The sequence below is a fragment of the Peromyscus maniculatus genome, chromosome 4 (genome assembly GCF_049852395.1).
Source record: "Peromyscus maniculatus bairdii isolate BWxNUB_F1_BW_parent chromosome 4, HU_Pman_BW_mat_3.1, whole genome shotgun sequence".
Classification (NCBI taxonomy): Eukaryota; Metazoa; Chordata; class Mammalia; order Rodentia; family Cricetidae; genus Peromyscus; species Peromyscus maniculatus.
The window spans coordinates 122009219-122036916 of NC_134855.1; the positions used below are offsets into that span (position 1 = coordinate 122009219).

Consider the following 27698-nt stretch of genomic DNA (forward strand, 5'->3'; position numbering starts at 1 on the left):
TGTCTCAATGTAAGTGCTTAAATATTCATTGGGCATATTTGACTTGTACTTAGATACCATGACTGTGGTTTAAAAAGTAGGTTCTCATACCCAAGTTTCCCTAATACATTTAACAGATTTATTAGCAATGGAATGTAGAATTTTAAAGTTGTTAATTAAAATGAAATAGAATTTAAAATACAATTCTTTAGCCATATTTAAAGGAGTCACTAAACTGTATGTGGTTAGTGGTGGCCTTATTGGACCAGCCATATACGTTATGAATGTTTTATTCAGTTTGTGGTGGGAAGTTAACTTGAATACTAAGCTGACACTTTAATTCTTTGCACTTCTGCACATAATCTAAGAAGCAGTGCTAAGAATGCCAATTTCTTTTTAATTTGTGTGTGTGTGTGTGTGTGTGTGTGTGTGTGTGGTGTGCGCACACGTGCGCCTATACCTGATTGAGTTTATATGTTACCACATGCATGCAGGAGCCCAGGAAGACCAAAAAAGAGTGTTGGATCCCCCGGAATTGAAATTACAATTATAAGCCCCCATGTGGGTTCAATCAAGTCCTCTGTAAGAGCAGTACTCTTAGTTGATGACCCATCTCTCCAGTTTCTTTTGTAATACTAAGATGCTTTTTAAAGCCAGATTGTACCACTCTTTTTAAGATGTGGCTGTACGTATCAATAATGTAGTCCCTTTCTCATAGTAGCTCACATAGTGTTACTGAATTATAATGAATTTGTGATGAAGAGGATTTTCTTAATTTTGACAGACAAGTTCCTATAGAGATGGATTATTTTAATTTTTACACCTCCTGTTCTCACTTTTAAACAATGCATTGGAAATTGAGGCTTAAGCATTGGAACAATTGAACAGCACCCCACCTTTGTATACACATTACAATTCAATTTGAGTCTTTTCATGTAAATCCTTAGAGAGGAGGCAATTATTGCTGTGGTAACACTTGAAATGATTCTGGCATACAGAAACTCCTCTTTTGTGAATGAAATTGGATGGTATTTGCTTATTGGAGATCTTGAAATAGCTTAAAGGCCCAACACACGAAGGAACAAGGTAACTTAGAAGTGTTAACTGAGTGTCACGCGTTGTGTTCCGGTGTCCCATGCCATCCTTAAAGCAGTTCAGGTGCTACCACTTCTCCTGAGCCACACTGCCAGGCTGTTGGAGGCGTGGTGTTGGAGTCTGGTTTTGCCTCTTTCTCTATGGCCTTTGGTTAGTTGCTGATTTGTTCCTCAGTTTTATCACTTTTCATTTTTTGCTGAATGAATGGAAAAAGCCAAAACCACTTACTTTATTTGAAAAAATAAATAAATAAAAGGATTTTTGCCTAGCTGGTCTCAGGCAAGCTAATCCTTCATGGTAAGAAAGAGTGAGCTGTGTGAAGAATGTTTCAGGCAGGGGACCTCTTCAAGGGACCTTGAGCTTGGTCTGTGCTTGGAAAGAAAGGCTTGTTGGGCTGAAATCCTACAGACGAGGGAGAAAAAGTAGTGCATCAGCTTTGGTCACTGTGACAGACTAGCAGAGTTAGTCGTTTAAAGAAAGAAAGTTCGATTTTGGCTAATGGTGTCTGTCCATGATTGTGGGGCCCATAGCACTTAGGTCCATGGTAGCACAAAAGCATCATGATAGAAACGTACGGGGTGGAGGATGGGGGATGGGGGCTGCCAGGAAGCAGAGATTAAAGAGGCGTGGCCTGTGTCTAACCTACTTCCTCCTATTGACCCCACCTCCTAAGATCCACTGAAGTATGCATAGATGGACAGTCCCTTCAGTTTCTCAGGTCTTTAAAAATTAAATTTGGGAGCTACTCATACCTCAGCTATTTCACTCCTATTTAGTTGTTAATGCTCTGCCTGATAACACTGATTCATGTTAAATTTAAGTTCATTTCTTTAAAAGAAATGTTATCTTGTGCTTAAACTTTTATACATTTGCACCATTTCTTCAAAAATAGTGTGATTTGTAAAATTGCCAAGTCAAAATCAATTGGAGTGGTCTGTACAGCAGAAACAACAGGGTGAATTGATAACCTGAAAACCAGGAGAGATTACTTGCCAACTAGTCACCCAACAAGGGAGTAGTGTCCAGAATATATTAACTCAGGAACAAAGTCCCAAATGATCTGATTACAAGGAGCAAATGGTGTCAGGTGTGGTGGCACACATCTATAATTCCCTCATTTGGGAGGCTAAGAGGGAAGACTGTGAATCCCAGGCAGGTCTAAAAAAGGTAGTGGTGGAGTGTTATCAAATATAGTAATTAGATATTAGTTGATTTCATGTCGTTTTTGTGACTAGTGTTGCGGTAAACATGCGTGTTTACCAGACATCTCTTTGACAGGCTGATTTGATTTCTTTTGTATGTATAACTAGTGGGATAGCTACATTGTGGGAGTTCTATTTTTACTGTTCTGAGGAACCTCCATATTATTTTCCATAATGCTGCACACATCCGCATTCCCACCAATGATATGGGGCAGTCACCTTTTTCCACATCTTTGCCAGCATGGATGTATTTAGGCTCTTGATGGTGAGTGTGACGGATGGTGTTTGGTTGTGGTTTACATTTCCCTTTTGACTAATACAGTCATTTTTTCATATAATTGGCCATTTAACCTTTGAGAAAGGTCTGTTTAGCGCCCCCCGCCCCCTTAAATCAGATTTCTGCTGTTTTTCAGTTGGGTCACTTGTCTCTTTTGGATCCTCGTCCCTTGTTGGATGAATGGCTTGCTAATGTTTTTTCATACTCCGTTGGATGTCTCTTCACCTTTGTATCCTTCGTTGAACAGAAACTAATTGGTTTGATTAACCCCATTTGCCTGTTTTCTGTGAAACGTCTGCTCAGTGTCTTGAAGGTCACCCCTGTGTTTTCTAAGTTTCATGGTTTGGGGTCTTTGATGCAGTTTGACTTGATTTTTATGTGATGAGAGATGGGGTCTAGTTTATTGTTTTGTGTACAAATTTCCACATTTCCCATCGTCATTCACTAAAAACTATCCTTCCTCTAATGTAGGTTTTGGGTGCTTTTGTCAGTGATTAGTTAGCTATAGATTATGGAATTATTTCTGGGTTCTCTGTCTGTTCCATTGGTATGCATGTGTGTGCTCTTATGCTAGCACCATGCTGTTTTGCTTATTTTTTCTTTGTAGTATGTTTTGAGATATGAGCTATGTGTCTGTTTCTCACTCTGTAGACCAGGCTGGCCTCGAACTCACAGAGATCTGCCAGGCTCTGCCTCCCAAGTGCTGGGATTAAAGGCATGCGCCACCACTGCCAGGCTCCATTTACTCTCGTGTAGCTTAGGCTGGCTTCATACTCAGTGTGTAGCCAAGGCTCTATTTGAACTGCTGATCCTCCTGCTTCCAGTTCCCATGTGCTGGAATAGCAGGCATGTGACACTGTCGCCATCTTCCTTTGTCTGTTTTGTGAAGAAAACCTTTGCTATTTGGGTAGACATTGCGTTGACTCTAAGTCTGCTTTGATAGTATGGACACTTTGCCAACACTTGGAACCCATGAGCCTTTCTGCACTGTTTTTTTCATGGTGGTGTGTAGTCTCCATTGTTCTGGCTTCCATGGTTTGTGATTAGCATTGTATATAATAGTCCACTCCCTTGGCTAGATGGAGGCCTAAGGGGTTTGGTTTTGCTTTTGCTTTTGATGGTGTAGTGCCGGGGGTAGAGAGAGGCCTTGTGCCTGTTAGGTAGGGTTCTGTCACCCGATGAGCTTCCAAGGGACTATTGTTGCTGTCCTTGTTTCTGGCTTTTTGTTTTGGCAGTGGGGATTGCTTTCTTGATTCTTTTTGTTTTTTCTTTTTCCCTTTTTGCTCTGCAGCTTCACTATTGGTACATAAAAATGCACTGGTTTTGTATACTGTTTTGTTTTTTTAAAACTGAATTCATTTGGCAGTTTGGTAGTCAGACTTTGATGGAGAGAATCACGTTGTTACAACAGAATATGCACTTCCCCTCCCCTGTCTGCAGTAGCTCTTTCTCTCACCTTGCTGCTCTGGGTGAGACCACATTCTGGGTAGGAATGGTAAATGCGTGTCCTTGTCTTATCCCTGATTTTACAGGGAATAATTTTTGCTTTCTCCTCTTCAAGATGATGTAAAGACATTTTTACTTTTTCAAATATTAGCAAACCCATGAAACATTCTCTCTACTTGGTAGAACTAGCAGACACCTCATTTTAAGTAATGCCTTTAAATGTTTTTAGCTGCACAATCAAATGGGCCCATGGCAACAACTTAGATCACGCAAACTTTTAAATGTGTTGTTTTGTGGAGCATTGATTTCTTAGTCATGCTCTTGAGTATTGATTACTATATATATATGTATCTCTTGCATAGCATTTATCCTGAAATTTATGTGAAACATGATGCTCACATATTAGGCAGTTAGAAAACCATGTTAATAAGTTTAAAGACAAAAATGCTATTAAACTTTTATTGGTTAAGTAAACATCTAGTTGGCAGCATTACAATTCTAGCTCGTGGGTGGAGGATTAAGATGCGTAGGGCCAGTGTAGACTGAGAAAGATACTAACAGGATGGGAATGGAGGTAGATGATAGAATGCCTGCTTAGCATGTAACAAGGCCTTGGGTTTGATCCTGGTACTGCATAAACAAAGTAACAATTTAAAAATATCCACTATCCGCTCTTGTTCTTTTGGGGGAAGTCCAGAGCAGGAGTCAACTAACAGAGAGACAGTATCGGATAGCTAATACTACAATAATAGAAAAACTATAGTCTTCATCAGTACATGGAGGATCATGCAAATTTTGGTTTTAGAGCTGATGATGAAGGACAAATAAGAGCTGCCTTCCCAAAGGAGGATCTGAGCTGACCCTGAATGAGGGCAACCAGATGAGAGGAGAAACTATGTAGCACCACAAGAGAATGTGAGGTGTTCAGGGATGCTTACTAATGAGTTCAGCAGCTCCTAAGTAGCAAGGAGAACTTCCGCTTGGTCTGCGGCATAGGTCATCCCAGCTACACTTGTGCTGTTCTAAAGTGACTCAGGACTTTTGTGATTGGAAATTGGTGGTGAATTTAATACTGTTTGTTCGGCTTTCTCTCTTTTTCTGTTTTTATTTTTTAACTAATTCATTTATTTTTATTTTTTAAGATGGTTTCTCTGTGTAGCCCCAGCTGTCCCAGAATTACAAATGGTCTCTAGCTGTCTCTGCCTTGAGTGCTGGGATTAAAGGCATGCGCCACCATTCCTGGCTTCGCTTGGCTTTTTGAATGAAGTAGTATTGAAACAGAGTTAGCTTGAAACATTTTGTGGCTCACTGGTATCTGATGCGGTAACTGCAGCTACAGTGTGGTGTGGTGGCCCTTAGCTCCTTGGCCAGGCATCTTTAACCAAGGGCATTAATCTGTAAAACTGCGCTTAATACCTGCAGACATTTTCAGTTCATCAGGATATTGGAGAATCCCTGTGTGTTTCTTGACTAAGATATACTGGGAAGGGACAGGTTTTAGGGTGAAACATACTTACTCACTTGCTAATCTGGCCATGGCTTTCTTCCTTGTGGGTGATAGCTTCCTAAAGTAGTGTACTTGAACCTTTTATTTTTGAGATTATAATATAATTACGTTTATTCCTTCAACCGTCCCCTGTACCCCTCCCTGCTCTCCTTCAAGTTCACGGCCTCTTTTCATTGTTGTTGCATGCATATCCATACATGTTCTTCAATGTCACCTGCACAGTCTGTGTAAAGGTATTCGTATGTATGTTTTCAGGGCTGTTTAGCACTGGACAACCAATTGGTGTGCTCTTCCCTGGGGAAGGCCACCTTTCTCTCTCCCAGCTTCCCTCAGTTTGCTATAGTTCTTTGTGTAGGGTTGAGGTCCCATGGGCTTTTCCCCATCCAGTTTGGCATGTCCATCAGACGTGGCATCATCCTTGTTCGGCTCACATTTGGGCAGTCATGTTGGTGAGACTTTTGAATGTAGCTTCTAACATGACTAGGAGACACAAATCTCACAGCAAACCCCCTGATACTGACTCTTACAGTCTTTTCATCCCTCTACCACAAAGTTCCCTGAACCCTACGTGCGAGAGTGTTTTATAGATGTATTCATTGGGACTAGGCTCCACAGCTCTGTATTTTGATTGGTTGTGGTTTTCTGTCATGGTCTCTGTTATAAAGAGAAGTTTCCTTGATGAAGGGTGAGGACTATACTTACCTATGGGTATAAGGACAAATATTTAGAGTGTAGTTAGAGATTGTGCTGTTTTAATAAAGTAGTGGTTGTAGATTCTCCTCTAAGATCCATGACTTCACTAGCACCCGAGTAGTTAGCTGGATTTCCAGACATGGTTTCCTCTTGTTGAGTAGGTCTTAAGTCCAATTAGAGAGCTGTTGCTTACTACCAAGGTGTGCATGCCACTGCTGCACCCTTAGGTTATCCTGGCATGCTGGTTATTGTGGTTCATGGGGGATTTATGGTGCCTTTAGCAGTAGGGACTTACCTTCCACTTCTGGGGGCAACCAAGGGCATCAGCAATAGGCTGTCTGTTTGGGAGTCTTTTGGACAGCCTGGCCAACAACTCAAAGGCTTCTTAGGTCTGGTATTGAGGGTTTTGTTAGGTATCTTTGGCTCTTAGAGGGAGCATTGTCAGCCCAGATGTGAACAGTTCATTAAAATTATGTATGTATATTTATACTGAGTATATTTAAAATGTTTCTCTCATCCATCTCTTTTTTGAGCATTTCTTTGCTATTTTTAAAAAGAGGTGTGTGTGTGTGTGTGTGTGTGTGTGTGTGTGAGAGAGAGAGAGAGAGAGAGAGAGAGAGAGAGAGAGAGAGAGAGAGAGAGAGAGAGGTGTGCAGATGCTCATGGAGGTTAGAAGAGGCTGAGATTCCCTGAAGCTGGGTTCCAGGTGGTTGTGAACCATGCAGTGTGGGTCCTGGGAACTAAACTGGATCCTCTGCAAGAGCAGTGAATATTCTTAACTATTAAGACATTTCTTCAGCCCTGTGGCATTGAAAATTATTTGGTTATTTCTTTCTTTGGGGGGTGTGTGTGTGTGTGTGTGTGTGTGTGTGTGTGTGTGTGTGTGTGTGTGCGTGTGTGCATGCATGAATACCCGCCATGGTACACACATGGAGGACAGAGAACAGCTTGTAGGCATTAGTTCGTTCCTCCTACCATGTGAATTCCATGGATTGAACTCAAGTGGTCAGTCAGACTTGGTAGCCAGTACCTTTACCTGCTGAACAGTCTTGCTGGCCCCTTTCTTTGCTCTTTAACCACCTAATATATTATTTATTTATTTTAGTTATCATGCAAAATACTAGGTTTCGTTATGGCAGTTGGAAATGAATTTTCTTGTTCTTGCTCGCACCCTTCCATTGTTTCTCCAGTTTTTGTGCCCTCCACCACTGGTAACGTCCTTTCTGTTTCCATCGCACAAGGTTCCGATGCCCTGTCCCCTCCTCACACTCCCTTTCCGCTTTATCATCCCATTTCTAATTGCATAACCTATGTACATACATATACCCGGACATTCATATATGAGCGAGAACTGCAGTATTTGTTTTTCTGAGTTCAGCTTACCTCATGTAATATAGTAGTGTCTAGATCCATCATTTTTTTTTTTTGGAAATATTGAATTTTCATTTTTACGGCAATGGAAATTCCATTGTACACATACTACATTTTCAATGTCTATTTATCTGTTGATGGTACCACTAAATATTCACGAGAAGAGAGAGAGAGTTATTTACCAGATGCCCCAGTTGTAGTGAACAGCAAACAGGGAATCTCTGATTGAGGAGATAATCTGTTCTCATTACCACCCTGCCCTCTGCCCTTTGTAGTGTACTCCATAAACTTGTTCCTTTTTTCTATAAATAAACAAATTCCCGTTCATTGGTATTTTGCCTGCATGTATGTCTGTGTGACTGTGTGAGGGTGTTGGGTACCCTAGAACCCTAGTTACAGACAGGATTGAGCTGCCATTGTGGGTGCTGGGAATTGAACACAGGTCCTGTGGGAGAGCAGCCAGTGCTCTTAACTGCTGAGCCATCTGTCTCTCCAGCCCCCAAATATAAGTATTAACTTGTCCAATAACCAAAGCCTTTACTGACAACCAACAACGAGGCTTGCTGAAGAATTGAAGATGCTGTAACTGGATCTTCTGGTTAATAATTGTAATAATTAGTGTGCACTGACTGAATGGCGTTGCGAAGCACTGCATTCCAGTGCTTGGCGTATGTGGTTCCACCTATCCTCTTGAGTTAGACAAATGAACAGCTCTGACCGCCCTGGGGGATGCTAGAGGATGCCGCAGGATGTTGCTCCTCTGCAGAGAGAGATCTTCTAAAGTGAAGCATTCCCAGTTCTGCTTAGGGGACAAGTGTAACCAGTTTTGTTTGTTTAAGGCATTTTCTCAACTTCTTTGAAGAACATATTCTCAGTTAATTGCAAATGTGTCAGAATGATGGGGGCCAGAGTTGCTTTTCCTGCTCTCCATAAGCTTCTCCAGTTCTCACTTCACTTTTTTTCCAGTAGTCAGTCCTGCTTCCGTAAGGGGTAAAATACAATGTCTTCTTTTAATCCACCTGGAAAAATTAAGCCTTTGGTTAATTTGCTTAAGTTGAGCTGTTTTGCATGAAATTTTGACTTTTCATTTTTATTGCTTTGAGTCTTTGAAACAAATATATATTTTCAATAAACAATGCCAGGTTTGGTGGTGCACACCTGTAATCCTAGCACTTAGGATGCTGAGGCAAGATAATTATTAATTTGATGCTAGCCTAGGCTATATAATGAAACCCTGCCTCTGTGTGTGTGTGTGTGTGTGTGTGTGTGTGTGTGTGTGTGTGTGTGTGTGTGTGTGTTAGCAGTTTGTTTCCCTCAAAATTGCTTCCTTGCCATCAGAAATAGTCAGCCATAAATAGATTAAATACTCAATGTGAAATCTTTGCCCTTAGAGGCATTAATCTGTTTTTTGCATAGTATAATAACTGAAGTTCCAAGTGACATGAGTCATTTAAAAAACTATTTCCCAAGACAGAAAGTTATGTAATATATTTTTATAAATTTGTTTGCCCAAAACATACTATTTTAGTATTAAGTCAGTTTTATGTACTGCGACTTCTTAAATTTCTTAAAAATCAAATTAATAATTTATTTTCTTATTGGCTCAGATTTCCAGTGTTCCAGCTCGTGGTGACGGTGACCACGATAGAAGGCAGGGAAGAACCGCTGGCCCAGCTGTTACTGGCCCCCCTGTCTCCCTAGAACAGCTGGAGTAGGGAGTTTGTAACGCAGGGTCAGACCTCAGGGTGCCTGGGAGTCTGCCTTCCTTTTTGTCTGGTCACTTACTCTCTTCTTTTCAGTAGGATGACTAAGCTGGAAAGATCAGAAGACTCTGGAATTCCAAAGTCAAGGGGCAGAGAGATCTCTATGGCAGGGCGGGCATTCAAGGGGGGGGGGATCACACTGATTTCACTCAGCTCCCCATTGAATTCCCATCTTTCTTTTCTGGTCCTGATGGAACCCTGGTCTTTTCCAACCCCCTCTTAACCGCAGTGGAGCTGTATGAGGGGCAGAGTCGGAGGGCTCAGCCCTTAGGCAGCTCTGCAGCACTATCATGTCCAGCAGCCCAGCTGTTAGCCCTGCCTCTGCCGGTCCTGGGCAAGGCAGGGTCTAAACAAAGGGACCTCGACCCAATCTGAAACTCCCTAGCTCCTTGGAGAAACTGCTATGAGAAGGAGCCACTGACTGTTCTGTCAGTTTACAGTTAATTTACAGTTCTGTGTCTGCTCTGCAACAGCCCACTTTTCAGACACTTTAGACTCTTAGAAAAACCAGGTTTTAGAAATTAATAATTTTCTTAGGTAGCTAACTGGCTTTTATTCTGCTTTCTTTAATTAGGATTAAAGTGTGGTGGATTTGAATAGTGGGGCCGAGGTGAGGTGTCCTACTTGAGTGTAGCAGTGAGAAATGAACCTTTCTAATGTTCGGGTTTAGGGTGGCCTCCCGTTGGTGACAGTCATGTTCAGGTTTGGACTGGTTCAGTGGTTACTGTAAAGCCTCAAAACTTGATGACTTAAGTTTTAAAGATTGCCACTCACCCTTATAGTAGAGTTGAGAGACCTGTTCTTTCAGGTGAGTCTGCCATTTCCAAGATTCTGCCCAGTGTCTACATTATCAGTAGTGACTGTTTGAGGACCATGTACTTCATGAATCTTGAATATTGATTGAAGATTTATTTTATGTATGAGTACCCTATCTGCATGTACAACTTTTATACTATAAGAGGGCATTGGATCCCACTATAGTTGGTTCTGAGCCATCATGTGGTTGCTGGGAATAGAACTCAGGACCTCTGAAAGAGCAGCCAGTGCTCTTACTTAACTGCTGAGCCATCTCTCAAGCTCCATCCACCCCCCCCACCCCCCCACCCCACCCCCCAGTTGGTGAGTTTATAAATGCTCCATCAAAAGAAACTCAAGGCAAGCATATTACTCACTGGGCTTGAAACAAGGTCCACAGCAGCTGTTCTGACACAGGGCGGAGTGTGGATTCCTGTTCTCCAGTGGTTCCTAGTCTGGAACCTGGAGAAATTTCAGCTGTGAACTCCATAGCTTTTTAAGGTAGTCAGAGCTCTTGTGGAGCAGAGTCTATTTTTGCTCTCAGATTCTTTCCAACTTTGCAGCAACTTAGTGTTCCCTGGGTCAGAGAATTTTCAGTGGTCTGTATTGTTTCAGCTCTACAGACTTGAAGTCTAAAATGGAATTTGATTTAACTTTATTTAAAATAAATTTACAGGCTCTTGACTGCTGAGCAGTTAAATATTGAGTGCTGAAAAATGAAACTGATAGGAGAGGTCTTTTTTCTCTCCAATCTTTTCTTAAAAGAACCAGACAGGCCCTGCCTGGCGTTTCTTCTGAGATGAAAGCCTTCAGGCTGGGATGGGTAGGCCTGGACAACCAGCCTTTTTGTTGGGGAAGCATAGTGACTCTCCAGACTCCAGTGTTTGGCCTGCGACAAGACTGGCCTTGGTGTCTCAGGGCACAGAGGCCTCAGGTGAGTCCACACAGTGGTCCAGACTGCAGGGGGGGGTCTGCCGTAATGCTGTCGGCCTCTTCTGTGACCCTGTGGAGTTGGGCTTAAGAAGCCATGAAGGGCCCATAGGTTGTGCCAGGTGTCTGTGGCACAGATCCTTGCACTCAAGCCACCAGAATTTGTAAAGGACTTTACTCTTCCGTCACACCTCACAGGTGAAGAAGTAAACACAGCAGAGAACTAAAGTCGTAATCCTATTTCAGCGAGGTTTAGGGCTAAATTTTAACAAGTCACCTGGATCTTGTGAATGTAGGTTCTTAGGCTCTGCTCAACATATTGTCAAACCCCACATATTGTGGCTTAAAAACCAGCACAGGTGATGTTTCTGGTAGAAAAGGCTCAGACTCTGCCCAGGTTGGAGCCAGCAACTTCACTACAGCTACAGAATCGTTTCCTTTGTTTTCAGTTACAGCACACGGTTGATTTCTAAATCAGTTTCCAGCTTTGTTTGAGAGACTTAGATACGTTGGGTATATTCAGATACTGGTTGAATAAATAGGAAGCTTCCAGTGTTGCCCTCTGATAATTGGGCAAGCACTGAATGGACTCAGTAGGTATTTAAAAAATACTAACGGATGAGAGCACATGAAGATGGGAAGGAAAAGTTGTGGGAGGATGGGGAGGAGTTGGAGGCAGTGGGGGATGAATGGACTCAAACATTATATGAATGGTAAACTTTAAATAAACTATTTTAAAAAGAAAAGCTTGGTTGTTGGTTAAAAGAAACTTAGATGTCAGCATTATTGTAGACTAGAGAGGTACTGGAGTCTGTTTTTCTAGTTCTTCCTTGATGATATTTGAACATTATTTTCCACTTCTTGCAAAGATTAGAAAGTACTACCAAAGCATTGATTCTTAAAAATATAATAAGTGTGCATGTGTAATAAGAATGTAATATAGTATAGTATATAGTTTTTGTTAGTTTTTTATTCAGTATTAATTTTCTGGCTGCCACTGTATTAAAGTGTGCTGTTCATTAAAGGAATTGCATTTATAAGAAAAATGTGTGGATTTGGTTGGCTACATTGGAGGAGCTTGTGAGTAGATGTGGATTAGGTAGGACTGCAGTGTATGTTAACATTTGGATGATGAAATGCCAAACTACCTTACTAATCAATGCTAGGTCCCCAGTATATATCCCACTCCCCTCGCTTCTTGCAGGCATCTTTTCCTCTTGTATTTTTGTGACTGGGTCTCACTGATGTAGTCCAGGCTGGCCTTGAACTGGTGATCTTCCCGCCATAGCTGTCAAACTGCTTGCTTGGATAGAGGCATGTACTAGCACAGCCAGCTTCTTTCACGTGTGTTTAAGTAGCAGTTGATTACAGAGCATTCCCATCACCCCTAAAAGAAAACGGCCAGTTTGCAGTCAGTCCCTTTCCTCTTCCCTTGGTCCTGGAAACCGCTAGTCTACTTAGAGAGTCGCCTTGGGGGACATGTGATATAAATAGACTGATGCTGCACGCAGCCCTTTCTCTTTGGCTTCTTTCTTCTGAGTGTGATGCTTCCTGAGGTTCATTTATGCTGTAGTGTGTCAGTTCCTCATTTTTGCTTTATTGTGTGGATGGACTGCATTTAAAAATCCCTTCGCTTAATGGATTTGGGGGTGGTTTCCAGTTTTTATCTGTGTGAATAACGGTTCTGTGGACATTTGCAAGTGTTTGTTCACATGGGCACGTTTTAATTTTTATTACTTTCATATGTATACCAAGAACTGGAATTCTTAGGTCATCTATTAACTCCATATTTAGCTCTTTGAGAATTGCACGTGTGTGTGTGTGTGTGTGTGTGTGTGTGTGTGTGTGTGTGTGTGTGACAGAAGCTGTGTTGAGTGTCATTATCACTCTCTGCCATGTTTTTGGAGACAGAGCTCTCTGAACCTGTCCCTTGGTGTTTGATCTGCCAGCCCCCAGGATCTGCAGGTCTTGGGTGCCCCTAGTCAGTCCTGGATTGTTAGCACAAGCCATCATGAGTGCCCGGGATGTGGGTTCAGGTCAGCTCAGTCTTTCTTTTTAAGCCATCCCAGTAAGTGTAATTTCTGATTTGCATTTCTCTAATGACTACTGATGGAGAGCAATTTTCCCCACATGCTTATTGGTCATTTGTGTCCTGGGATGTTCTTTTGAGAAATGTCTGCTCATATCCATTGATCACCCTTTAATTGGGTTCTTTTTTTGTTACTGAGTTGAAAAAATTCCTCATATTCTGAGTTAAAATTTCTTACGATTTGCAAATCTGATTCTGTAGGGTTTTCTTCACTTTTTATGTACTTTGCCCCTTATATAATTGGTATTAATTTTGTGTATCTATTTTTGCATTATTTATTAAATCTTTTTTTTAATTATTTTTTATTTTATGTGCATTGGTGTTTTGCCAGTATGTATGTCTGTGTGAGGGTGTTAGGTCCCCTGGAACTGGAGATACAGCTAGTTGTGAGCTGCCCTGTGGGTGCTGGGAATTGAACCCGGGTCCTCTGAAAGAGCAGTCAGTGCTCTGAGCCATCTCTCCAGCTCCCTGTTTATTAACTCTTTAAACGTGTGCTCCTTGCTTTAGAAAAGCTAACGTAAGCTAAGGTAGTTAAAGCAGCATACCGAATGGTGGCTGTGGGAGTTGGTGTCCGTAGCGCATGACGATGGACAGAAGACAGAGAGGTTCAAGATCTTTCAGCATCAAGAGCTTGTTTAACTCCTTGATCCAGAATAACAAGTAATAATAACATGACTAAGGGTTATTTTTCTGCTTAGCATAATTCCCAGTTAAACTGTTATGTTCATTATTAACAGTAAAACCTTTTCATTCTAATCTCAATTTATAATTTAAATATTTTATCAATGAAATAGATGTATGTGTACATATGCCTGTGAGAGAGAGAGGGGTGTGGGGGGTGGGGAGGCCGGAGGTCAACCTCAGGTGTTGTTTCTCAGAAACTGTTCATCTTGTTTTTGAGACAGTCTCTCATTTGGTATTTATGGATTAGCCTTGGCTGGCAGGCCGCTAAGCCCAGGTCTTCTGGTTACTGCCTTCCCAGTATTGGGATTACAAGCGGACTAGCATGCCCAGCTTTTGCTGTGGGTGTCGGGTATCGAACCCAGGTCCTTTTGGCTTACATAGGAAGCACTTCATAGACTAAGCTTTTCCCTCCACGTGGTAAATAGAAATTAAAAGCAAGCAGTTACTGAATATTGATTAGCACTTTGAGATCTTTACATAGTGCTTTTTTTGTGAGAGAAAGAAATGTTATAGGACTGCAGTTTTTCCAGCTAAGAAGCTGAAACCATCTGTTCTGCTTCATGAAAAGATTTTCAGGTGTTATTAATATACAGACTAGGAGAACGATCTCAGTTAAGGCTCTAAGAAACCTGTAAGAAAAACAGTTCAGGGTTGGTGTGCAGCTGGGTCAGTAGAGTACTTGCCCAGCACGCAGGAAGCCTGGTATTCAGTCCCCAGCACAGCGTTAACGAGACAGTGTCAGACGTCTGTAACCACAGAACTTGGAAGGTGGGAAGAGAAAGGTGAGATATTTATAGTCATACTTGGCTACACAGAGCCTGTGATGATAGCCTGGGATCCACGAGACCTTGTCTCGGAGACAGACTGGGGGGTTGGGAGTGAAGACAATACTCAGCTGTTGAAGAAGCCCTTTTGAGATTTTAGGACACCGAGAAGCTGCTACAGTCAAGACTGCCCCTTACCCCATGTAGTGGCGAAAATGACTTACACAGTATGTGTAAGTCTGAAGTCAGTAATGGTCGTCTAAGTATATGCCAATCTATAGCCAAAATGTGTATTTTATGTTTGAAATTATAATTGTTATAAGCTTTTGGCACATTTCTGTTCTCATTATAGGCCTCAGGAGTTCAGGTTGCAGATGAAGTATGTCGTATTTTCTATGACATGAAAGTTCGGAAGTGCTCCACACCAGAAGAAATCAAGAAAAGGAAGAAGGCTGTCATTTTTTGTCTCAGTGCAGACAAAAAGTGCATAGTTGTTGAAGAAGGCAAAGAGATCTTGGTTGGAGATGTTGGCGATACCATAACTGATCCCTTCAAGCATTTTGTGGGAATGCTTCCTGAAAAAGATTGTCGCTACGCTTTGTATGATGCAAGCTTTGAAACCAAGGAGTCCAGAAAAGAGGAGCTGATGTTCTTCTTGTGGTGAGCACTTAGAACCCCGAGCTTCTGTGGCTCTGAGATCTTGGAGACTAGTGGGGACCAGGATGGTACTGATGGTGTTGGGGTTGAGCCAGGACCATGCATGTGCTAGGTATTCTCAGACCCCTCAAAATGATTTGTATTGAAGCTACTCAGGTTCGTTGTCAAAACATTTGCCAGCTTTTATAAAGTGTTAGTTGTATTAATAGTTTAGCTACATTGTCTACTCGAAAGAACACCATTTTTAGGTAGTTTATTTTGTGGATTCTTAGAACTCGTTTCTAAACTGAAATTCCCTGGTACAGCAAAGCCTCTCCCTCTTCAGCACGTCAAGCTGAGCATCAGCCTGCTCTGCTGGGTACATATTCTTCACTTGGGTATTGGTAGTTTCTTTCTTTTGACAGAGCTGATGCCATTCCTTCCTCATTGTGGTTTGCTATGTGTTCCAGTTAGGTCCCCACTACCTACATAGGGATATTTAAATTTTAATTGTTAAAAAGATACCTCTGTATTTTGAGACAGGGTCTCACTGTATAGTCCAAGCTGGCCTGGAACTCAACAGTAGCTCTTCCTAGTGCTGGAAGTACAGGCGTAGTCTACCATGCCCAGTTAAAATTCACTGTTTAGCTGATTGAATATCTGTGTTTCTAGTTTGTAGCCATATACAACTGACAGACATAGAGCATTTCCATTGTTGCAAAAGACTCAGCCGAACAGTGTTCTCTAGTTAGCATTTTAAAGTGGTTTATTGGCCTTTTCTAGTTATTCTAGTCTTTTTAATTATTTGACATTAAGCCTTAGACAAAAGTCTTGTGTCCAGGCATGGTGACACATACCTTTAATCCTAGCACTTTGGAGAGAGGCAGAAGGATCACTGTGAGTTCCAGGCCAGCCAGGACACAAGGGGTCCGAGACTGCAGGTCAAAAACTTTGAGATTTGAGGGAAGATAATGGTAGATTACACATCACTTCTATTCCACTAAGGCTGTACAGTACTCTGGTAAACCATGGCATTGTGAGTCCTGCAAGCATGAGGTCAGGGAACGTGTAGGAGCGGACAGCTCACCATCCATGGAGAATGGTGTATAAAGAAGTACTGAGGGGCTGGAGCGATGGCTCAGTGGGAAAAGCACTTGTGTTCTTGCAAAGGACAAGGTTTGTTTCCCCAGCAACAACACCAGGTAGCTCAGTTCCAGGGTGTCTGATGTTCACTCTGGCCTTTGTGGACACCTGCGTGCATGTAGTACATACACAGACAAGTAGCCACACTCATAGACATAAATAAAACTTAAAAAGGTAATTATTGATAAGCCTTCAAGTTAGTAGGATTTGGATTTGAATGAGGTGCATTCATTAAACTTTATTTCTCCTATACACTAATTACAGTGTTAAGGCCTGGGGAAACAGCTCTATGAATAAAAATCAGTAAAGTCCCTGCCTTTGGGGAATTCAAAGCTATGTGGCAGGTATGCTGGCTAAATAGGCTTTTAAACTGGGCAGTATTTTCTTTACTTGCTTTTTTTCCTTTTTGTACATTTTTTATTCTTCACTGTTATTGTATATGTTATTGTACATGTGACCATCTATAACATTACCTTCAGAGGTGGGAAATAGAAAACTCGTAGATTCTGAGGCCTGTCTCATCTCCACTGGAGATTGTTGAATATGATGGAGGCTGTACTTTCTCTAAAGCAGTCCTTTCATTCTGGCATCCTCTGTCTAGGGCACCAGAACATGCACCTCTGAAAAGCAAAATGATCTACGCGAGCTCAAAGGATGCCATCAAAAAGAAGTTTCAAGGTATGGACTAGACTCACTTATGAAGTTTTATGGGTATAGTGAATCCCACAATCGGGACTGCAGTGTCTCTAATACTACTTTTCTTTGGAGAGCTTTGGCAACAAAGAAGGGAGATGTGCCCATGTTCCTGACCCTGTTCCTTTCCCATTGGTTGTTCATCACTGTATCGCTGGGTTTAAACTAGGGTCTCACATAGCAGCGGGGTCAGTTGGTTTATGTTATTCGTATTTAATTGTCTGCTGCTGCTTTTGAATGTAGTCGGTGACAAAGCTGTAGAAAGAAAATGTTAGGAAGTGGGGAAGCATTCTCTTACTTCTAGCTTTACTGTTCATTCAGTGGTGTGATTTTAGGTAATTGATTCATCTGGGTCCAAAGGAAAATACACCCACCTTGAGCTGGCCAGTTGTACTTGACTTGCTACTGGGTGGCTGGGGTCTGGATGAAGTGGCCTTGGCCAGGCTCCAGCCAGAAGACATTGGTATGGGGGAAGGAGCATGAGGCACAAGGGCTGAGTGACCTTGGCTAGAACCAGTAACATCATGGGCCTCAGCTCTGGGGCAGGAGGCTTGCTCCGAGTGTTCTGCTGCCACTTCCCTCCTACTGTGATGCCCCAGCAGCTGAGGGAGCTGAGGAAACCAGGGTTTACCCCGTGTTGGTGTCGTTGCTTTTCTGTGACTGGCTTTTGTCATCTGGGAGAAGAACTGGTTCGCCCTAGCTTGTTTTCGTGAGTTAAGGAATCCTGTTTCCTTTCCCAAGCCCTGCTGCCGCTCAAGTCAGTGGGTTCTTCATGCATTTAGGTTGATTTCGGGCCACCATAGTGTGCTCCCTAATCTGTCAACGGACGCTTCAAATGACTTCTCAGCTTCAATACTTGGATGAAACCCAAGAGTTAAGGGGAATTGCTACATAAGACTTGACTTAGGGATATTAAATGATAGACACTTTGAAACTTTTTTTTAGTGGAATCATCAATGGCTTTCTCAAATTAGTCCAAAAATGTCTGAAAACTGACCTGTTGTGCTTTGAGTAAGAGTTTGAGAAATGATCTTCAAATGGTAGACAACTGTTTACAACATAGCAGCTCTGTGCCGAGAAACTGCTGTGTGCGCGCCCACGGGGGATCTAGTTCTGCGGGTGCTGATGGAGCTGTCCTAAGTGTGTCCCGTCAGTGCCACATCTTAAGTGTTCGCTGCCTTAAGCGTGGTGGGTAATGCCACCACAGAGCTGTTTTCTATAGCCGTGTTTTAGTTCATGCTTGCTTTTTTTCTTTTTTCTTTTAAAGATTTACTCTATTTATTTATTTTGGTTTTTCGAGGCCAGGTTTCTCTGTGTATCCCTGGCTGTCGGGGAAATCGATCTGTAGACCAGGCTGGCCTCAAACTCAGGGATTCACCTGTCTCTGCCCTCCAAGTCCTGGGATTAAAGGCATATGCCACCATGCCTGGCTTTTACGTTATTTTTAATTATGTGCACATGTGAGCATCAGTGTGTGGGTTCATGTACATGTGAGTGCAGGTGCTCTCAGTGTCAAGAAGAGGGCACCAGATGCCATGGATCTGGAGTCACAGACCATTGGTTGTAAGCCACACTAGTGCTGTGGACTTATCTCTGGTCCTCTGGAAGAGCAAGAAGCACTCTTAACCATTGAGCTCTGTCTCCAGCCCCCATATTTCTATTTATTTTAAATATCAGGAAAAAATTACTAGGCCTGCCTCTTTATTGAAATATGACGTTAGTAAAGTACATATTATAAATTATTATAGAACTCTGAATGTCCACAGACTGAACATGATGGTTTTTATATAATTACCAGCCCCACAGCCTCTTTCTTGATGCTCACTTTCATTTGTACCATTCCCCTACCTTTTCCTGAACCCCAGTGGTAACTGGTACCGTGGCATCTAACTGGAAACATTAGCTGGGGCTGATTTAGAATTAAATAAACAGAGCCATAACAGGATGTCCACTTGTTTTTCTGGCTGCTTTCAGTCAGCATTATGTTTGTGAGGGGTCATTATTTTGATTCATGTGCTTATACATTATTTCTTCCCACAATTAGATAGCATTCCATGGTCTGTAATATGCAAGGGTCTTTAGCTTGCTACCTTAGAGAAATAAGTAAGCTGCTGCATAATTCTAAATAGAATTTCTTTTTCTCTCTAGGCATAAAGCATGAATATCAAGCAAACGGGCCAGAAGACCTTAATCGGAATAGTATTGCTGAAAAGCTAGGTGGCTCCTTAATTGTAGCTTTTGAAGGGTCCCCTGTGTAGATCATCAGCCAGTGCCACGACTTCAAAGCTTCCATTTAACACTGTCCTTTCACTATAGAAGCAAAGCATATAGATTTAGGCCAGGGTCTCACTGAGGGGAATTTGTCTTGTCATCTTTTAGAGTAAACTAAAAATTCTATAGATGTGTGCAAAAACCACTACCCTATATAAATCTAGCCTCTAAAGTTTTGTTGATGTGGAATTAAATTCTTATTGGCCAAATACCTATTTTCATGAGGTGACCTGTAAAGATTTTGTTAAGCTCAGGATTTTTAATAACACAGTTCAGAAAACAGTACAAGGCAATGTGAAGAGAACTACTAATCTTCGCTAACCTCAGCAGTTTTGTTTCTTTTGCTTAGAAAACTGATTGTAATCTATGCATAATTTTCATCCAAATTCTGTATTTTTCCTTGACTTAAACAAAATGAGATATGATTTTCTTTATAATGTGTACAACACTAATATAAATAACAGCAGTTAAGACTAAGCCAGGCAGTCAGTCTACCATGTGTGTCATAAGACTGCTTCAGAATTGTCTGCTTCAAATCCACGCTGGTCTTGCAGAGCACCATCCAGAGCGCAGTGCTGGATGCAGGACGCAGCCCTGTACCTGCAGTGAGAGGCTCCCTGGCCTGGGAAACTGCTTACAGTGACTTGGTGTCTTAGAAATCATGGTTTATCCTCAGGAGAATGTGCAGTGTCTTGTAACAACTAATTATATATTGCAAATTAGGGCTTCATTGTAATCTTCTTTATTAATGACAAATGATAAAGCAGTGTATTAATAAGCCAGGGTGCTGTCGATCTCTAATTTCTTCTTCAGAACCATGCTGCATCTGGTACAGTAGGATGTGGAAGAGTGTTGAGTATGTTTCCTCGGGGGCCTGGCAGGGTGCAAATCCTTAGCAGTTTACCAGCTATGTATGAAATGGGAAGCAGGTACCACGAATGACTCTCACCGGAGACTGCCCGACAACACTTGGAAGTGATTGTTACCACCACAGGCATGACACGGAACAGTAGAGATGCACAAACAGCTGAACTTAGAAGTAGCAATGCTGGCTTTATGTAATAAAGGAAGCATTTGTAACTTACCTTTTGTGTGATTATTTGTCTGAATTAGAGATGAATTTGCCTTCTGTACGTTTTTTTTTTTTTCTATGATAAAGATCATGTCCAAAAGCATCTTGAGGAGGAAAGGGTTTATTTCATCTTACAGCTCCCAGAATCCATCATTGAGGGAAGTCAGAGCATGGAGTCAGACATGGAGGAACGCTGCTTACTGGCTTGCTTACTGCACACCCTAAGACCACAAGCTCGGGTGGCGCTGCCCACAGTGGGCTGGGCCCTTCTCCATCTATCATCAACTAAAAAAATGCCCCAAATACTTGCCTACAGGGCAGTCTAATGGGGGCATTTTCTCAGATGTGGTTCCTTCTTCTCCGATAACCCTAGATTGTGTCAAGTTGACACAAAACAAAACAAGCCAGCATACTTTCCCTGTCCTCTGGGTTTTGACATTTCTGATTAGGAGGGGTAGGGTCACAGCTCACTCCTGTTTAAATGAGAATGCTACTGTAAAAGTTGGACATCCTTTTCCTATTCCAAATGTCTATCTGAAGGATTTTGCAAGCAAAATTGTAATTGTACTATCATCAAACTCCCTCTAAAAGTTGGCTGCTTGTCATTCCTCATCCTGAAGCTCTATGCAAAACAGCTTTTAGTAGCCATTGTAGCCCATCCCATAGCCTATGAGGTCAAGAACAGCCCTGTGGGTGGCCCGGGTAGTGTCCAAGGCTTTTTAGAACTGTTTCTGCTTGTGAAGTGTGGCTCCACAGCCATCACCACAGCTCGACTTCAGAAGTTCAGGCACACAGGTATGTGCAGGACAGGGGCTGCCTCAGGGTTCTAAGCGGTCTGTGAGTGACCATCTCCAGAAATAGGGTAGGTGTTAATGGTTCCTGGAACCCGTTTGTCTCCTGTAGTGGCTTTTGGGAAGTTGCAGGGGACACCTAGTCTGGGCCCAAGTTGTGCTAGCAAGTATTTCATTTCAGTTCTGCCGCAGTTAAGGTTTACATGTTTGTTGACGTTGGCCAAGGACAAAACTGCCAAGTATATGCCATTTCTAGAAGACTTTTACACTCTCAAGGGTTAACATATTAAGATGTGGAAAGCCAAGTTAGGGTTCATCCAGTGGGCACTCTTGGTTCCTGAGGAGGATGCTCATGAGGCCAGTGCTGACAGAATCCCATCAGGAGTTGCTTTGACATTCATTACTTCTGAAAGTATTAGACTCTGGAAAACAGCTGTGATGTGGACAGCTGAATCTTGGTCTTAACAGAGCTGCTAGGTCCTTGGCAGCTTCATTCCTATAGCCTCCTGGAGAATGAACCTCCCCAAGGATTTGGAGCCATTTCAAAATAACAGTAAGGTTTGGGCTGCCACTGGAAGAAGGGACATCCGGTGCATGACAGAGTGGTCAGGGGAGCCAGGGTTCCTGATGAGGAACATGTCACAGTAGGACATGTTGAGTTGGCCAGGGCAACTGGAAAGCCTCCGGCCAGCCCCTCAGTAGCCAGCAGAGGCAAAGCAGTTCACCTAACTGGGCAGCTTGACTTGTAACAAGCTCAGATGCCATGATTCTAGCCCTGGTATCCCTGCTGCTGTGGCGAGTTCCAGGTCTGCTTTAACCCTTGGCATTTGAAGGCTGGGTTTTGATTAGTAGGTGGGACATGAAAGGGGTGAGAAAACTATCCCTTTTGGCCTCAGAATTCATTAGATCCAACCCTGAGAGCTCAGTGAGAAAGCATTTGTGGAGGGTATCTTTGCCTTGTGTTCACCAAGGCCTTGCTAAGGTGGCCTGTTCCCATCCTTACTGCATTGCCCCATGCAGCTGCCTACAGGCCTGTGTCCTGCCTGCGGGCCACACTTTCAACAAGGGTCATGAAAGATGACCAGAGCAACATGCTTGTCACAGCTCGCTGGTGGTATGGGCCACAGGACACTGGCCATCAAGGACATCTCTGGTGGCCAGATGGGATCTTCTTTCTAAAGGGAAGCATTTAGGCAGCTCTGGTACTGGAGGAGTGTGACACCCCAGGAGAGCAGGGTCTCCAGAGAGATTCCTGTTATTCCCACCTCCTCGGCCAAGGGACTGGAAGCCTGGACTGCTTGGGCATTTAGTCTTGGTGTACAGGCAGCTGTGACTGGCCAGGCCCCCGTGGTGTTTACCATGTTGAACCTCTTTCACACTCTGCAAAAGGCCACTGTTCAGTGGATTGCTTTTCTCTGCTCCAGAGTCCCATGGATAGAACCTTATTTAGGAACAGCTGGACCACCAGGTCTAGCTGAGGTCTAGCTGAGATCCAGCACACTACTGCTGCTGTATACCACCTGGCAAACTCAGGCTCCCTCTGCTGGCCTGGGAGGTGGTGCTGCTGGGCCAGTTGGGAGAACTGATGGGTGGGCCCTTGGAGCCAGAGACGCTGGAGTGTCCACAAAGTACCCAGGCAAGCCCCTACAGGCCTTCCCCTGCACTGTGGCTGTCTAGCTACCCCTCTTCCCCATGGAAGTCATGGCTCCCACTGGCGGCCTGAGGAGAGTACCGTGATGAGCAGAAGCCAGGAATGAGTTATCCAGGGTCTGCAGCCTGGTAACTCCAGTATCTTGCCACCTTTCCTCAGTTCCTTCCCTCTCAAAATGAGTGTAGCCAGGCAGAGGTGGCTCGTGCCTTTAATCCCAGCACTCAGGAGGCAGAGGCAGGAGGATCTCTTGAGTTCAAGGCCAGCCTGGTCTACAGAGTGAGTTCCAGGACTCTGTTACACAGAGAAGCCTTGTCTAGGGTATGGCAACAAAACCTCAGCAGATGTTCTGCAGTGTGAGGAGGCTAAAGGACACAAGCATACTGATGTTCTCAGGATTCCTGTGACAGCTCGCAGGAATGCCACCTGCCACTCCAGGGGACCACGAGATGCAATCACTGTGCAGTGTGGGAATGGCACTTTGGTCACCCTTACCCCATAGGACTTGGCATCCAGGGGTTGCCCAGCCAAGTTCATTGAGTCAAATCTCTCAGGATTTTGAGGGTGACAGGTTAGGGGACGTGATCTACTGCTTGGTTGAAGAGACTGGATGAAGCCTGGCACAGGAACCAGGAGCTGCTCTGAGCTATTTTCCCTTCCTGGTGGTTCACCCCCTACTGTGACTACTTCTCACATCAACTCCAGATTCCCCCTGTGGAAGCCCATATAAAACTTGGACAAGGTTCCCCTAAATCAGGTCACTGGGCCAACAAGAGCTCCCAGCTCCGCGGTCACAGGAAGTCTAGCTTGGCTTCTGCCTGAGGGCAGTTGGTGGCAGCACCAGAGACCAGCATGGCTATTTATCCAGGTCCCTGGTGGGACTGAGCTCCCTGCCCTGCTCCAGGGACACTGGAACTTAGGAAGTGACTGGAGTGGGTGGGACAAGGCAGGAAACAGTGGGCCACATTCCCATGCTATCCATCAGCGTCCCAGCCTTCAGAGAAACTCATCTGTCTTAGGGGACAGCCACTCTTGGCTCCTCCTCCTGGGCTCAGCAGCTAGATGGAGAAGGCCCAGCAGAAGATCAGACAAGACTCCAGTGCCGGGCAACACGTTGGTTTTAATGGCATTGACATCCAGGCAGTCACATGTCAGTTCTGCTTGGCAACTTCCAGGGGTGAGGGGCTGCAGCTTGGCTGGGCTGGGCTGAGACCCTCCAGTCTGCTCAGCAAGCCTCCGAGAACTCACCACCTGGCCTGTTGCTTCCCGACCCGGCCCCACTGAGAAATACAGACAATTGCACTGATTGACATAAATCCCGAGCGGCCTGGCCTCCCAGCACACCCTAGTCTGTCAGCGTTGATGAGGGCTTTGGCGTCGGCTTGAGGTGGTCCAGGGCTGCTCCCGGGAATAGTGTTTATCAAATGTGACCAAGGTTCTTTTACAGACTGGGGGTCTGGAAGATTTATTTCTGTGGTTCTGAGACTTGTCTCCAATGGCTTCACTGGAAGTTGGGCCTGGATAACGAACGCTGTGTTGGTTGGTTATTTGTAAGGAATGTGTAAGGCATTTTGGTAAGTTGAACAGTTTGCCGAGGAGGTCAGACAGAGGTTCCCTCCTTTGAGCCGCGACCATCCTCCTGCGAACAAAGTGGGCATAAGAAGGAACGGCCAGGCCAGGAGTCAAGGCACCCCCACTTGCCCCATGCCCAGGACCCGCAAAGCCTTTCCCAGGGCAGCTCCACAGGCACCTCCAGGCACTTCAGAGAAAGCAAAGCTGTCAGTCTAGAGGTCCAGAGCTGACTCCAGGGGCTGGGGGATGCATGCGCAGGGACTGGTGGGACCCTATGATGAGAGGAAGGTGAGGCACCGAGCGTGGCTGAGGATCTGCGGTCCGGCATGCAGGGGCCACAGAGGCTCAGGGTGAGGACGAGCTAGCAGTGCAGGGGTCGCCCCGCAGTTCTCCACCCCCAGTGCCCCCTCAACAGCATGGGCCAAACCACGGGAGGACTGGAGGCTAGCCCTGCGGTCCAACCTGCACTAAGTACTTACTGCTTTTTCCAGCTGTTCTTGCAACTTCTGCACTGTGTCCTTCTCTTTTGTCAGCTGCTCCTGAGTCGTCTTCAAAAGCTCTTGAAGTTTGGTGGCGGCACGCCCTAGGTCACTTGTTAGCCTCTTCTCTTTTTCTAGTCTCTCCTGCGGGCCAGGGGGGTGAAGGAGGGAAGGTGATACAGTAGAAGAAGAGGAGCTAGCTCTACAACCTCCATGAACACAAGGCAGACAGTGCTGGCTGGGAGGAAAGCCTGTGCTGACAATTCTGCCTGTGTCCCGTCACCTCCTGCTGCTGCCGGGGCAGCTTCCTGGCCTGGTGGTTTACTGTGCACTGCCCACTACCAGAAACATGACTTCAAGCCATACAGAGCTTACACTTAAATGGCAACACTAACTTGTAACTGAGATGTGACTTAGTGCTGTCAAGTGCCCTTCACTAGGCGTGGCAAGGGAAGCCAGTGCCTGTGCGGTTCTCTGGCCCCTGTCCCAAGGCCAAGAATGACTGTAGAGATGAGTAAGAATGGCCTCTATAGGCTCATTTATTTGAATGCTTAGTCATAGGGAGTAGCACTATTTGAGAAGGATTAAGAGGTGTGGTTTATTGGAGCAGGTGAGGCCTCAGAGAAAATGTGTCTCTGGGGGTAAGATCTGAGGTTTCAAAAACCCATGCAAAGTCCACTTCTTTTGTGGCCTGTGGATCAGGATGTAGCTCTCAGCTATTGCTCCAACACCATGTATGCTGCCATGATAAATGGAATAAATCTCCGAAACTGTAAACAAGTCCTCGATTAAATACTTTCTTTTATAAAAGTTGCTTTGGTCATGGTGTCTTCACAGCAACAGAACAGTGACTAAGCCAGTGACCAAAGCCTTGAAGACCTACAAATCCAACTGGTACCCCAGCTCTATCCTCTACCTTCAGCTGTATGACCTCTTCTGTTCCCGCAGACTCCAGGGGACCAGCAGCGCGGAGCTTCTCCAGCTCTTCTTGTAACCGACAGGCTGTGCTCTGAGCCTTAACAGAGAGGGGACAGGTCTGAGTAAGAAGCCTAGCAGTCAAAACTGGCTAAGTTCACCTAGGGGCAGAGGGGTGAGCATCCCCAGCCTAAGGCAGTAGCTCAGGTTAATCCATATGGCTGGATGCGCATGGGCAAGAAGCTTGGACATAGTCTACAAGCACCCAGGCCTTCGGGATCCCCCAAAGATGTGGATACTCACAGGCTCAGCACCCGTGCCCATTCACTGGAGCTCCGGGGCTTCTTAGCCCAGGTGTGTGGTGGGAAAGCTGGGAAGGGCAGAGACGATGGCCAAGCTCTCAGGATAGCCTGAAAGCTTGTAGGGGCTGAGGGCACTTGGCAGGGGCTAACCTCTTCAAACTCAGCTGTGAGCTTCTGCCGCCGTGTCTGCTCATCCTCCAGGATGGCCTCTGTCCGCTCCAGCTGTGTTTTCAGCTGTACGGAGACACAACAAATGTGACTGGAGAGTCTGGCACAGGACCCTCTGGGGACAGGTTGAGCCTGTAGGCTCTACATTCTAGCCGCTTGCTTCTAGCTGCCCTGCTGAGTCGCTCTTAGCACTCTTCCTTCTGGGGAGACAGTGCCTCAGACTCGAGAGAAGCAGAGACGTTGAAAAGAGATGCCAGGGAAATACTGCAATCTCAGGAACCTTTCAAAGGACTCACAGGGTAAGAAAGACCCCAAAGCCGTGAGGCAGATCCCAGGTCCACAATGGGAGCCCAACAACAGGTCCCTGCCTCCTCCAATTGCTCTTGGTAGCAGATATCCCAAGAAAGGGCCACAGCTAGAGACAAAACCCCTTTGTGGCTATAGACCCAAACCCAAGCTGCAGCCCTGTCCTGGTCTTGGGAGGGTTAAAGGCCCTGGCTACCTGCCCTTGACTCTACCTTCCATTCTGGGTACCTCTCATCCATCCCAAGCAGGGTGGGAGGGTGACTAGCAGTGGGGATCGGACACACCTACACTCAGGTTAGTCAGTACACAGGCTGCCCACCCTGAGTACCACCGGAGGAGTTAGGGACACATCTGAGGACCAACTCATCACCCTAACCTTCACAGGGTCCTGCTCGGCTGGAGGGACAGCTGGAGACCCAGCCACGTCACCATCCTCTACGTGGCTCTTCATGTCACTCAACTGCTGCCTGACCTGAAACAGGGAGGGGTGTGTTTGTGCAAATACACAGCTGGCGGCATGCGCACGCGCGCACACGCACACACACACACACACACACACACACACACACACGAGGGGGGGGGGAGAGAGAGAGAGAGAGAGAGAGAGAGAGAGAGAGAGAGAGAGAGAGAGAGCGCACCCTTGTGCAGGAAAGGTACGCCAGGACTACACACTCCACTCTGAGCCTAACAGAGGCCTCTGGGCCAATGAGAGCTATGTGTGCTTTTTGGGGTGAACTGGTGCCCCCTATCCCACCCCCTGGAGCAAAATGACTTCAGTGGATGTAGATCACACAAAGGCAAGGAGTCCATCTGGACAGAGGCAGCTGACAACATGCCACACTCCAGTTCAAGGATGTAGATGATATTATTGCCTTGTAATGTTCTATTCTCTGAGTTCTATTGCTGGGGACAAGTTTCACAATATAGTGGCCCTGAGGCCACTAGACCTCTAGGCCTCCCATCTGAAGGGCAGCAGGGTCACACAGGTTGCTTGAGAAAGGTCCCAGTCAGAAGGCCTGTGGATAGAACTCAAGTACAAGTTCTTCAGGAAATCTGGGCAGCCTCAGATTCTACTTAAGCTTTACTCGGCAGGCCACCCCAGGTCTG

At 44.7% G+C, this 27698-nt stretch overlaps 2 protein-coding genes across 6 annotated transcripts in view; one reads left to right on the forward strand and one right to left on the reverse strand.

Annotated features, from left to right (window-relative positions):
• Positions 1–20422, forward strand: part of Dstn (destrin, actin depolymerizing factor) — a 28035-nt gene extending 7613 nt beyond the window's left edge. For both annotated transcript variants that reach the window (XM_076570765.1, XM_006983692.4), the window contains exons 2-4: positions 14948–15255; positions 16976–17052; positions 19216–20422. In XM_076570765.1, coding sequence (XP_076426880.1) covers positions 14948–15255; positions 16976–17052; positions 19216–19325 — 495 coding nt within the window. In that variant the 3' untranslated portion in view covers positions 19326–20422. The remainder of the gene's footprint in view (positions 1–14947; positions 15256–16975; positions 17053–19215) is intronic.
• Positions 20423–23949: 3527 nt separating this feature from the next.
• The window catches only part of Rrbp1 (ribosome binding protein 1), a 65296-nt gene continuing 61547 nt past the window's right edge, over positions 23950–27698 (reverse strand). The window contains exons 20-25 of one of the 4 annotated variants that reach the window (XM_076570760.1): positions 26968–27063; positions 26268–26351; positions 25817–25915; positions 24901–25044; positions 24600–24693; positions 23950–24488 (exon numbers count right to left, since the gene is read on the reverse strand). In XM_076570760.1, the coding sequence (XP_076426875.1) occupies positions 24634–24693; positions 24901–25044; positions 25817–25915; positions 26268–26351; positions 26968–27063 (483 nt within the window). In that variant the 3' untranslated portion in view covers positions 23950–24488; positions 24600–24633. The remainder of the gene's footprint in view (positions 24489–24599; positions 24694–24900; positions 25045–25816; positions 25916–26267; positions 26352–26967; positions 27064–27698) is intronic. The other 3 variants (XM_076570761.1, XM_076570758.1, XM_076570759.1) reach the window with 3 other exon arrangements.